The sequence below is a fragment of the Barbatula barbatula genome (genome assembly GCF_947034865.1).
Source record: "Barbatula barbatula genome assembly, chromosome: 5".
In the NCBI taxonomy this organism is placed as follows: domain Eukaryota; kingdom Metazoa; phylum Chordata; class Actinopteri; order Cypriniformes; family Nemacheilidae; genus Barbatula; species Barbatula barbatula.
In genome coordinates, this window is record NC_136769.1 from 16,907,020 (window position 1) to 16,919,877 (window position 12,858).

Sequence of the window (12,858 nt, forward strand, 5' to 3'; positions counted from 1 at the left end):
ATACACCAGGCCATTCTATTGTACTACCTGTGACGTTTTGTCGACAGGTGCTTTTCGGTTCCTTTTGCGTCACGTGACCAAGGTCACATGACCTGGGTGTGCTATTGAAGGATAGACGGTACACCTGCCTAATTTGAGACGTACAAACGAACCTGTTGATGTTGAATTAGAGTTTTTAGGTAAAACAGCGTCGATGTACTTTAAACAAGAAGTTTATTACGATCAGTTAAGTTAGACTGAAGGCGGTTGACCGCGGAATAAGTTGACCCCACTTCGATCAGACCTGTCAATAGTAAAAGTAGGAAGTGAGTGGGACTCGGTGTCGTCGCGCGGCCATCTCTACCCAACGCTTCACGACTTACATTGATCTGTCTTTAAAGGTGATGCATGTCGTGTATTTGTATAAACCTCGGTGCGATGTACGGCGTTAAGTGACGTTTGGGATAAAGTCATTACATTCGGGCTGCGTTTGATCGCAGGAGGACCGAACTCACGCAGGTGTTGACACACGTACCAGGGTAAGCTTCACAAGTCATCTAAACCCATCTAGCCTTCCTGTTAAAATGGATAAACTTGACGGTTTATTAGTCTGAATAATTTATAATATTTACGTATTATACCTTTTTAGAGAAAATGTGTTTAGTTCTACAAGTTAAGAAGAAAATATCATTTAAAAAGATATGCTGTAATGGTGTGCGTCTCACGGGTTTATCTACTCTCGCAAACGCCGTGAACAGTTTACAAACAAACATAGTATGTCGTCACACTTTTTAAATGTAATATAGTAATACTACTTTGGTTTTATTTACTTATTTTTTTTCATGACTATACCAGTTACTGTAGAGTTAGTAAAGAACAGTAGCAATGTTGAAATAAAAAACGTTAGGAAATTGTTGTGTAACTGTGCCGTGATGGGCGTGAGAGGGTTTAAAATGCTTGTTTGTTTTTTCTCAGACCAGTAAATCTGTTAAATTTCATATAAATATAGGTTTCTATTATATTGAATATTATTGACATAAAAGAATTAAAATAACAATTACGTGATCATTTATTAAAGCTATGTGTCAATACATTAGATTATTTAAAAGTTATTATTATTTTTAAAGTTGTTGCTTTCTTCCACAGATGAATGACTCGAGTGAGGCTTTCAGTACGCTGTCAGTGGATTTGGATAAAAACATGAACGATTCAGCCTCTCCGTTGTCATACTCAATGCTAATGTCAAACACCACTGACACTTCTAACCTAACAGTCATCAGGACCGGTAATAGGACTGAAATCGTGGGGGATGACCAGCTCTTCCTCAACACCGCCACTGCTCAAGCTTTGTCTGGAATTTTCGTTTGGTCGGCGCTCCTCATCACGTGTCACCAGGTAGATCATTTAGCAGTTCATTTCATTTGAATGTATCTGAGCATTTTAAAGGCAGTGTTGCACATTCAACACGTTTTCCATGCCACAGTTTAGTACAGTAAATCTGAGCACTGCTGCTTTTAAACCAGTGCCAGCAGATACGTGTAAAAGCCTGTATGGGCAATAAGGTGAGCCACTAAATCTCAACATTACATGGAGAGGATTTGTGGCCTGGGAAAAGCTTGAGGCATAATAGCTCTGGTTCATTTGGAGCACACGCAAATAAAAGCAAATTGGAAGGGAGAGGGAAACACGAGCTGTTACGCACAGTCTCCACCCTCATACCTGACCGCAGGTTCACTATCGGCTGCAAACAGAGATAATGCCATGTGTATAAAGTCTATCTATACCCCACAGTCATAAAATGCAGCAGCATTAACTAACACTCCCTGTCTCTCCAATAGTTATCGATCATCAGAGATCAATAAATGCCTGCCTGTTTGCGTTGGGCAGCCATGCTTGTTTTCCTTGCTTTAAATGATCCATTATCCTTTCAGAGCACTGTTAGCTGTCCTTGACCAGCCTAAGGTAACTACAGTACTGACTGGTGCTGATAAGAGCGCAGTGTACACACAGAATATGGATTTGGTGGTCTCTGATGCTGTAATGCGGAGACACGTAACTGTTCTGCAATGTGCACTTTAGCTTTCGCTCAGTACTTTCATTGTAACAGAAATGTGTACTTTAAGAAATAATTAAGCTTCTTTTAAAGGAACAGTTTTCCCAAAAGTTTAATTCTGTCATCATTTACTCGCTCTCTAGTTCTTCCCAATCTGTAAACACTTCTTTGTTGTGACTTTGGGGGGGTGTCACTTTAACTATATCTGAACTTTTTCTTCAATCCTTGGTATTTCACATATTTGTGCTTGAAAAAGGAGATATGAATGCAGCAGGAAGTCTCTTGGCGGTGTCGCGGGTTCACATGTGTAAAGTGCAAACGGCTTTAGAAACCAACGTCTGTGCGCCCAACCCTTGTTTATACAGGAAGTTGTTTCACGGTTGATAAAAGAGCATCATTCACTAACCTTTACACCAGCTGTGCAAGTAAAAGCGATAAGGGTAGGCTGTCAGACTGTTCAATATTTTTTATGCTGAGGTTTGATCAGTTTTTTGTAGACATAAATGTGCTGATGGGTTTTGAAGTGCTAAGCTTGCGCTGTATTTCCTGGCTTTTTTTTCCATTTATTATAGATTAGAATATCCATTTCTGTGAATACAGCTGGCTGTGTTGCATGGCGAAGTACGAAGTAGTTTTAAGCTGTAATAAGTTAAAGATGAAATCAGTTGTTGTGTATACTTTATGTAACTGTCAGGTAAAGTTCATCTGCACAATGTGAATATACTCATCTTGCGTATCAAATTACCAATTTTATTAGCCGGCATTGTTCAGTTTCGTGGAAGGATGATATTGAATTTCCTCGCCTTTGCTGGTATGTTTTTGAATCTTTTTTTCATCACAGACTATATGACCCATGATGAAATGTAATATAGAATATGTTTCTCAAGCATCTATTATGTAATCGCACTGGGATTTTAGTGATGGGGAGCAGGGGTCAGAAACAATATTTCTTCAGCTCTGAATTGCAGTGCCCGCAATGTGCCCAGAGGACTTTGATTTGATTGCCCTCAAAGTGTGCGGCATACCAAAGCCAGTACCTCTGAAAATCGGCCCCTCTAAAGCAGCCGAACAATGTCGGAACGGTATATGGTGACTGGAAATGAGTCCCTGTGTAGTGATTTTCCTCTTCAAGCCATAATCAAGTCAAAACAGTGTGTTTTGTTTTGTCCCTCAGCATAACAGCGAAACGACTCATCCACCGCCACCTCATCCGTGGCTTCGCAAATAGCAGCCTGTGGAGGGTTGCGTGAGGCAACATATGTAAATCCTGAGGAGATTAAAGGAGCCCTCAGGATTGTTTTAGTATAGGTTCTCGGCTGCGCTACAAAAGATTCTCCCAGTGGAGTTGCTCTTGTGCTCCGCATACTAAAAGCAGAAATTGAGATTGCGTTACTAAAACACCCTGTTCTGAAGTTACTGATTTGCCTGCAAAACTTTCCCATCAGTGCCAGGAACTATCAAAGGAGTCTTTGAACACCGGCTATTTGAAACATAACTACCTTCTGGGCCAGCCCTTCTTAAATCGAAGTGAATTGTTATATATTGAATTGACAAGGTGCCAGCGGCGCTCCTGGGTCGACCTTTTTTTTCCATCACTCTTGTTTCTCCGAGCTTTATTGTCTTAAAGATGGTGCTGCCCCCAGTGATTCACTGGCCCTTCGTTTTGGGACCCCCGGAGCGCCAACAACAGTTCCTCTCATTCAGACAGGTTGTAATTAGTTTTGACTGGGTCTCTGTGACAGCCAGCGGACAGTCAATGGCCAGAGCCATTACTATGAGCACAGATCCATCTCATTGTTAAGTTCGCATTATAGAGTCTGGGACACAATGAACTTATTTCCCCTGCAGGCTGGGTGAAATGGAGGACATCAGTTCAGAGACCAACTCCCTTAGTTTTTCAAGAGCCCAAAAAAATACGTCAAGCTTCCACCCGTGGAATGAAGAACTCAAATAATGTGATTTTAAATGACTGATTGTCCAAGAGTTTGAAAGACACAGAATATTGAGCCCCCTCGCTAACGCAGTTTAAGGGACTTTAACGTTATGGATGGGCCTCACAAACTCCATAGTGCATTCAAAAATAGACTACACAATGGTTGGTTTTTCTGACTATTAAACCTGATTGGATTAGATGTGTTCAGAGCGGTTGTGAGTCCTCCTGTGACCTCAACCTGTCATCAGATGAATAAACGATAGCCATAAACAGCCTGCCCTTCATAAAGTATTACTTGGTGGAGAAATTGTGTTAAAACTGTGTTGATTTACTGTGTTCATTTGAAATGTTCTTGTCTTCACTAGTTTTTTCTGTGCTGTATGTAGACTTGCACCAGTATTCGGTAATAACATTTATTGTGACATGATATCCACAGCGTTGTTACTGGTTACCATTTCAGAATACTGTGATGCATTTTAGAGAACAGAAGAAAATAATTGTTTACGTGTTTCTGAAATCACAGTAGCTTACTTTTTATCGGAGAGTCAAGATTAGAAATGTTCTATCCTAACTCAAGGCTTGCTCAGGGCCGTACGCAGGATTTTAGAAATGCAGAGATCCAGCAGTTCAGTTTGTCCCAAATAAATAATGTTGACTTTCTTGATCTTTATGTGCATTTCAGGACATTTGGTGTGCCAATTAAAAAACAATAGCTACAACCATGTCTGTTTTATCATGTTTATCAGTGATGAAAGTAAACACATGGTCAGTTGATATTTTTATGCGAATAATACCATATTCAAATACTGTACAAAGAGCATTTTGTTCAAGTTAAATGACAGAGTTTTTAGTTTAAGTGAACAGTTTTTTTTATAAAAAATGGGTAAAGTTGTAATAATATAGAAACAGAAGTAAAGAACGAGAATTCATTCAAGTGATGCATTTCAAATGTTTGCAAATAATGTTGTCTAATCACAAACTACAAACACACCCACTGTCAAAGCCACTTTCAAGCCACAAAAGCGACTGCCAATAGCAACTCCTGCTTTCCTCATTTGAATGGACAGTAGTCCTCCCTTTCTATCATTTGATTGGCCAACTCAATCAGATTGACAGGGAAGACCTCTGTTAGACAGCTGAGGCACACCAGATCTGAGATCAGTGATCTAGATGTGTTCTACAATATTGGCTGCACTAAATACTATTGTCCTATAAGGCAATTGTTTCACGACTTCTATTACATACCATGGAAAAGCTACATCGGGACTGCAATGGTGGGTACGACCATGCCCTTGCTCATGGAGTATAACAAAAATATTAGTATAAACAAAAAATATGATCGGACGATTGTAATGGGGTTCCTAATATACCATTGTTGACAATAACTATGATATAAATTGTTAATTCTACACTTATTGTAAATAATTCAGCCCCACGATTTGGCCACAAAGGTTCCCTTCATTTGTATTTTGAGTTATTTTGGCCAAATAAAAGTCTTAAAAAGAATCCTAAAATTGATTTTATAGCATACATTTTTATTTTGAAAACCTTTTATTGGATATCACAATAAACTGTCTTTGTGAATCTTTTAAGTGTGAAACTGGTGAGAATATGATCTGGTGGGACAATCCTAGCATGTACATTTTTAAGGTCAAGTCTTTTTTATGCTAGTCTTATTTTAATGCAATGAATAAATGAAAAGCTACCTGGCATCAGTGTTGTTATTGATGAGAGTAAATATATCTGACTATTAAACCCTATATAAACAATATTGTGAAAATGTAATAGTCACATGCCACGCGTATATAATGTGTATCATTTATCATGTCTATTACATCCAGTATTTTAGTAGATAAAACACATTGAACGTGCCATACTGTCATCATTTACTCACCCTCTTGTCATTTCAAACCTGTATGACTGTATTTCTACTGCAGAACACAAAAGATGTTTTGAAAAATGTCGGTAACAGAACAGCACAGCCCCCTATTCACTTCTATTGTAACCAATGCAAGTGAATGGGGGGGGGGGGGAGTTAACAGCATTCTTCATAATACCTTTTTATGTTTTGCGGATGAAAGAAAGTCATACAAGTTTAAAATAAAGAGGGTGAGTTAATGATGAAAGAATTTTCATTTTGAAGGTGAACAACTACTATTCACTGTAGTTATACCGTACAGTCATAAGACAGTTGGACCTTTACACTGTACTTAATCAATTATTATCCATCTTAACTATATTGCAGTATATCAGTTCCTGTTATCAAACTCACTGCATGTGTACATTTTTTTCCAAACACCTGCTTCCATAACGGATGATACAGAATTTTGATCTTTTGATCTGCTGTGCGGCTTGTTGCCCAGGGCACACTCAAATCATTGCATTTCACTCTTTTTGCGTTAAAGTCAAATGTGTTGTCATTTATTATGAACTGCAAAACAGGCATGTGCAGCTGAGCCCTTTTCGTTTTGCTTAACAAAATCTTTATCTTTCAGATCTACTCGCACCTGAGGTCTTACACCGTACCCAATGAGCAGCGCTACATCATTCGCATCCTCTTCATCGTCCCCATCTATGCGTTTGACTCCTGGCTCAGCTTGCTGTTCATCAGTAATGTCCAGTATTACGTCTATTTCGACTCTGTTCGAGACTGCTATGAAGGTATAGTGAATCTGAGCCACCCTCCTCTTCCCATTACACCCTTTTCTTCTTTCCCACTGGGTGTAATATTACGCAAGGCCAGTGTCATGCTGGTGGGATGACGTGAGCTGTTGTTCGTAAGTCAGGCCTGCAGTCAGGGAGGAGGACGTGCTTCATATAAGTTGGGTGGCAGGTTTCAAAGACGTAAACCGATAGTGTAACTGAACAAGCCTGTTTGTTGTGTCACAGTAAACTATTAGGATGAAGAAAGACTGACAATGTCTCTTAAGATTTTTATGTGGTGAGACTTGAAGGACTATATTTTACATTTGTAAATAAAGCAAAACACACTCTGTAAGCAGTATGTCTGTTAAGGGCTTCTGTAGAAACAACATGGAGAATTCCCTATAAGGGGACCCGTGGTGTATGTAGATAGAAATAGCTCATTCTAAGGTGATAAAAACATAACACTTCATTACGTAAGCTCTTTATACACCTCTGAACACAGAAGAATAAGAAGAACAAGTGGTCATGTTTTCTTGAAGGCATTTTACTAAAAGATTTTTTTTCACGAGAGAGCCAAGGAACTGTATTTATATTTTATTTCTCATGGCACGAACCGATCGTTTGTTGTAAACACTGGAAGACAGTGAGATCTTACCTTCTCTAAGCTGTCCTTAAATAGCACCATACGATTAATGTGGTTTTGCTAAATGGAAAAGTTGCATGGTCAACAAATTTAATTGACAATATCACTTAAAATTGTATTTTCGATAATAAACATCCACTACAAACATATATTCATTTTAACCGTGAATGTGCAAACAAATAAAGCCTGGAACTACTCAGTGACAGATAAGGTGCCCATTTTTCAAGACATTGAGTATAAATCAATATAGAGGCAAGATTTGCAGCAGTCAAGTGTGGTTTTGTTAATTAATGATGTTAATTAATAACTTAACTCATTTAATGAAGTAATTTATTAAAAGTTTGCTTCTCCAGAATGTCTAGAAAAATAGCAAATACTAAGTCTGTCGTGATTTATTGGGAATAACTACAAGAATATTCGAAATAGATAGACACTCGCACCTATTTTAACAAAAGATGTACAATTTAATGTAAATGGGCTAAAATAGCTCCTATTGAGCTTGACCAGTCCTTTGTGCCGCAAGACAGAAGTCTGTGTTGCAATGTGTTTGAACCTCCAAAGGCAAATTTAGCAAAGGTAAGCTGTCATATGCGATTGACTTATGTTGAATTGTCTTTTTTGTGTAAACAGCGTTTGTCATCTACAACTTTTTGAGTCTGTCGTTTGAGTATCTTGGAGGAGAGAGCGCCATCATGTCGGAAATAAGGGGGAAGTCTATTGAGTGAGTGTCATTGCATCTGTTTTTAAGACTGAGTCCAGTTAAACTCTGTAGGTCACATCTCTTACCGTGTAGCTTTTCTTAAAGGAGGACTTCTATCTGGGATGTCAATTTTTCTTTTACTATATCCATCATCTAACTGTTACCATGACGGTTTAAAATTGAATACCATAAAGACATTTTTAAGGCTGTGCTCGAAGCAGAATTGTCAAAGTATCAAGAAATTGCTTCTTAAAAAACATTTATCCACTGTAGGTCCAGTTGTCTATATGGCACGTGCTGCCTTGGAGGAATAAGTTACTCCATTGGCTTCCTGAGGTTCTGCAAACAGGTTTGTTGCTTTAATCTGTCTCATAACTGTATGTCCTATTACCGCTGCAAGTCTAAACATATTATATATGTAAAAGCCTGTACAGTATAGAGTAAATTAGCATGACTTCTGACTCCTCGTGTTTGACCTACCTTATCCTGACCTGTTGAGAAGTGGCAGCTGTTATCATGGTAACGTCTGCTTTCCTGAAAAGCTCCAGCGGTTAAAGCGGGATTGAAAACAGTTGGAAGCAGGTGCAAGTGGCTCGATAATAAACGTAAAAATAGCTGTTTGCCGCCAGCCCTGCGCTGTCTGTGCAGCAGCTGAGGAACCCATTCGCACTTTGAGAATAATACTGATGGAAATTGGATTTGAGAGCACCATCCTGAAAAGGGTGAAAAGAATGTCAACTTTTCTATTGAAAGTGGAATTTCAAAACGCATCATTCTACGTGTGGCATTTTCAAAGAGCCATCTCACCGCGTATCAGACTGTAGCGGAGACAAAAGTCACTTTGATAATTTTGAGATGGATTTTCAGACCGACCTCTTCGATTTGAAAATTGAATTCCACATTGACGGATTAAGCAGCTGATTCACACTTGCTTTAAATGAAGTTGGGGAAAGTCTTCTCAGTGTTGTTATGAATGAGTGCATTTGACAATCATGTCGAACATTGTGTTGGTTATATAAGACACTTCCTGTCAGAATTAAATATGCATTATCCTGTTATTAAAATATAATGATTAGACAAACAAAACAGACTTGTTGAAATATGTCCTGTTGAAACAAGATGCTGGGTGGGACGTAAGGAATGGCTATAGGCTTTAGGTTACATCACTTTTGTGAACATGATTTAAAGGGATAGTTCACCCAATAATACAAATTCTGTCATCATTAACCTCAGATTGTTCCAAGAATGTATAAATTTCTCTGTTCTGCTAAACGCAAAGGAAGATATTTGGACAGTGCAACATGCATCATTAGTATGTTTACTAGATGTCTCAGAAGAGAGAAAGTTTTACTTTAAAAAAAAAAATGATTTAGTTGTTATACTTCGACAGTTGTTATACTAATTTACTTCGATTTGTTTTTTGAAATTCATTTGTTTCCATTACTAATGTCATCATCTAGGCCACGCTCCAGTTCTGTGTGGTGAAACCCATGATGGCCGTCATCACCATCTTCCTCCAGGCTTTTGGCAAATATCATGATGGAGATTTTAAGTGAGCTGCCCTTTCGTCCATGCGTTTAATCTCGTATCAACTTCCCATAATAACACATTAACCTTTATTTATATGACACGCATTGACTTGTAATGTTTATCTTTGTTTAGTGTAACAGGAGGTTACCTCTACATCACCATCATCTACAACATCTCTGTCAGTTTGGCTCTCTACGCCCTTTTCCTCTTCTACTTCGCCACCAGTGACCTGTTGAGACCTTATGAACCTGTGCTCAAGTTCCTCACCATCAAGTCTGTTATTTTCCTGTCGTTCTGGCAAGGTGAGTCATTCAGCAGACTATCAGAGCAGACTCCATAACTTATCATTTATAAAGAGAAAAAACAATGGTATGAGGCTGGGGGCCTCTGTTTTAGGGATGTTTCCCTGTATTAGGGATGTTCATATTGACCGTTTAACCATTTACCGATAGCAAAAAAATGTAAACCCTTTAAAAGGTCAAGTTAAATAATATTAATAATATTTCTTAATAATAATAATTAATAATATGTTTTCAAATAACTATTAAAACATATATGATTTAATAGTTATAAATGTTTCTGTGTGGTAAAAGAAAAATATGCTTAACATCTGTTAACTCGAGAGCATGCGACCAGATTTAAATGCCCTCTGAAACGTTTTCGAGACAGATTAAAATATGATCACGCAAACCACTTGACGAAACTGGACAAGTGTAATTCATCTGATTGTTCAGGCCACATTTGTCAGGGCTTAGCTCCTCCAAACGGAGTGCGTCCCTCGCAGCCTTGCTCAAGTTCGCCGTGTACATTCTCTGTCTTCCCGGCATGTCTACATCGCAGCAAAATGAAGCTCAACAAAGCAAAGCTAATAGCAGAGCTACTGCGAAGGAATGTCAGTACTAGCAATCCATTTATCCTTTACATAAACTTATCTCATGGATGCTTAGCATCGGCAGCCTCCTGTGTGTTTTGGAAAGGAGGAGAAAACTGCGCAACCCGTGGTTTCCCTGCCTTCTTTCAGACGTGATGTAAAACTATGAATGTGAATGTTTTTTATTTTGCGTGGGTAAAGCAGATTGGATTTATATCGGTTTAGCTAAAAGACGTTTATGCCCTCTTTGAATATTAATCCTGGCTGGTGGGAAGCAAATGAAACTTGCTTCCCGAGGTGTTATCTCTGCATTCCCAGGACCGTGCCATCTGAAAAGGTGTTTTTTGCCACGGGTCTAATTGTCTCCAGACTGTCCCCAAAATACATAAACATGTTACTTTATTAATTAAAAACTAGCCAAGCTTTGGATTGAGGTAGGCCTTCTATTTTTATTTGATGAAAACTTTGACAAAACGTAAACACAGAAGAACTGGCAAAGTTTATTTTATGCTTTGGATTTATATTATTTTTGTTTTTCTCCTTTGGCCAAAATGCTGCAGGTTCATGAAAATTTGATGTGTGTATGCGGGTGCTTTTGTTGATTTATTTGTTATGCTGCTATTTGCATGTTAAAGTATATCTGTGAAAGAAATGTTTGTATTTTTAACATGTGTCAAAGACCCTCGTCAACTGTAGCTGTGTCTCATTCGAAATCTGCGTCCTGCGGATGTCGCATGCAAAGGCTTATGCTGCAGCCAAACGCGACCTCTGGTGGACGCCTTCGAAATGAGACGCAGGCACACAACATGTAGTTTTACTTGTTTCCAATTTAATGTTAAAATCTTATCAGTTAACGGTTAAGGTTCGGATAAGGAATCTCGGCTTGGGAAATAAACTGAAATTAGCATCCCTACCCTGTATGAATTCAAGGATTGTTTGGTTGTGTTCCCAGGTATGGTTTTGGCTATTCTGGAGCGGTGTGGTGTGATCCCTGAAGCTCTGGTGATAGATGGACACGAAGTGGGTGCTGGCACAGTGGCGGCCGGCTGGCAGAACTTCATCATCTGCATTGAAATGTTCTTTGCCGCCATCGCCCTCCGCTACGCCTTCACCTCCAGCGTGTACCAGGAGAAGAAGAGTGAAGCACCAGGTTAGAATGATTACAAATCTGACACTTTCAAAAAGCACCATAAAACTTTGTAACTTGTTTTGCCGAAGAAACTTCAGAGGATCTTAGAAACATGTCTCGGTGAGCCTTCATGAGGCAACTGAAGGTTGTCTTCCTCAGGAGGGTTATGACTCAGAGCTCTGCTGCAATGCTCAACACGTAGAAAACATCAGTTTGAGAGAAACTCAGACCTGTGGCAGGTCAAATGGTGCCATTTCAATTTAAAACAAAGTCTTTTTTCCTGTATTTTGAAGAGAATAGTCTGAATAGAGTTTGTTCCTTACACAAAGCTGACGTGGATTCAGAAGTTGAATAGTATTGAAGATTATTTTTAGAGCGCTTATGTTCTTTTGTATACTGATAGCCCATGGCTACTGCTGTTTTTGTTTCATAGGAAAGAATCGCGCAAACATTCTGCTTGTGTTTACCCTCGTAGGTCACAAAGAACACAGTACAATACTGTGCAGGAAATACTGTTTCCTGAACATAGCCTGTGGGCTTAAACCTCACCTCCATATATATTAGTCATATTCTGCTGTCGCTGTCTTTAGATGGTGAAAAGCAGTTTTATTTCAATTACCACCAACCAAAGTCACTTCAGCGGCAAAATGTTAAAAGCTGCATTAGTTTTGTGCTCTGAGAGCGAATGCAAAATAACTCGCCTGCCAGTCAGATGTGCATGTTTCAAACCTTGTGTCATTTTGAATTGTTAATCTTCCGTCTCAGCGCCAGCTGGGAACATTGACACGTTGTACTTGACAGTGACAGGTAAATGTGTGAGGGGATCATAATTGGCTTTCAAACACCTCATCGTACTGCTGGTATACGAATGCGTGGCGGTCTTTTGTTTCGAGCGTCATTTAAAGGTGAGCTCAAAGGGTGAAGCGGCAATTGGTTTCATAACCTTTCGCCGTCGATAAAAGCTGAAGCTTGGATGGCAGAATACTCCTCTGAGACCGCAGAAAAGATATTTGGAAGAATGCTTGTAACCAAACGGTTTTTGGACCCCATTGACTACCATAATAGGAAAATTACAATGAGAGTTTGCTGTCCTACATTCTTCAAAATATTAAAATGATAAAGTAATTTTCCTTTGCAAACAGAGTCTTCTACCACACTAGAGTTTTAAGCGTTTTCCAAATGCTGCCTATCCACTCTGAAACGTGCTGAAACTGAATAGATCTATGCTGCGAAGTGAAACATAAGACTCTAGAGCCTGTGTGTGAGTGTGTGTTTGTTTACTTTCTTTATCACGGCAGAGAACAGAGACTTTTCAAATGGATGGAATGAGGCTGTGATGCTGCTTTGCGTAACACAAAACTAACATTTCCAAAG

At 39.0% G+C, this 12,858-nt stretch overlaps 1 protein-coding gene across 1 annotated transcript in view; it reads left to right on the forward strand.

Moving 5' to 3' along the window:
* Positions 1-12,858, forward strand: part of tmem184a (transmembrane protein 184a) — a 15,393-nt gene continuing 2,535 nt past the window's right edge. Inside the window, exons 1-8 of the mRNA XM_079457567.1 lie at positions 1-518; positions 1,126-1,374; positions 6,461-6,626; positions 7,885-7,975; positions 8,228-8,303; positions 9,415-9,506; positions 9,617-9,786; positions 11,308-11,505. Coding sequence (XP_079313693.1) covers positions 1,126-1,374; positions 6,461-6,626; positions 7,885-7,975; positions 8,228-8,303; positions 9,415-9,506; positions 9,617-9,786; positions 11,308-11,505 — 1,042 coding nt within the window. The 5' untranslated portion in view covers positions 1-518. The remainder of the gene's footprint in view (positions 519-1,125; positions 1,375-6,460; positions 6,627-7,884; positions 7,976-8,227; positions 8,304-9,414; positions 9,507-9,616; positions 9,787-11,307; positions 11,506-12,858) is intronic.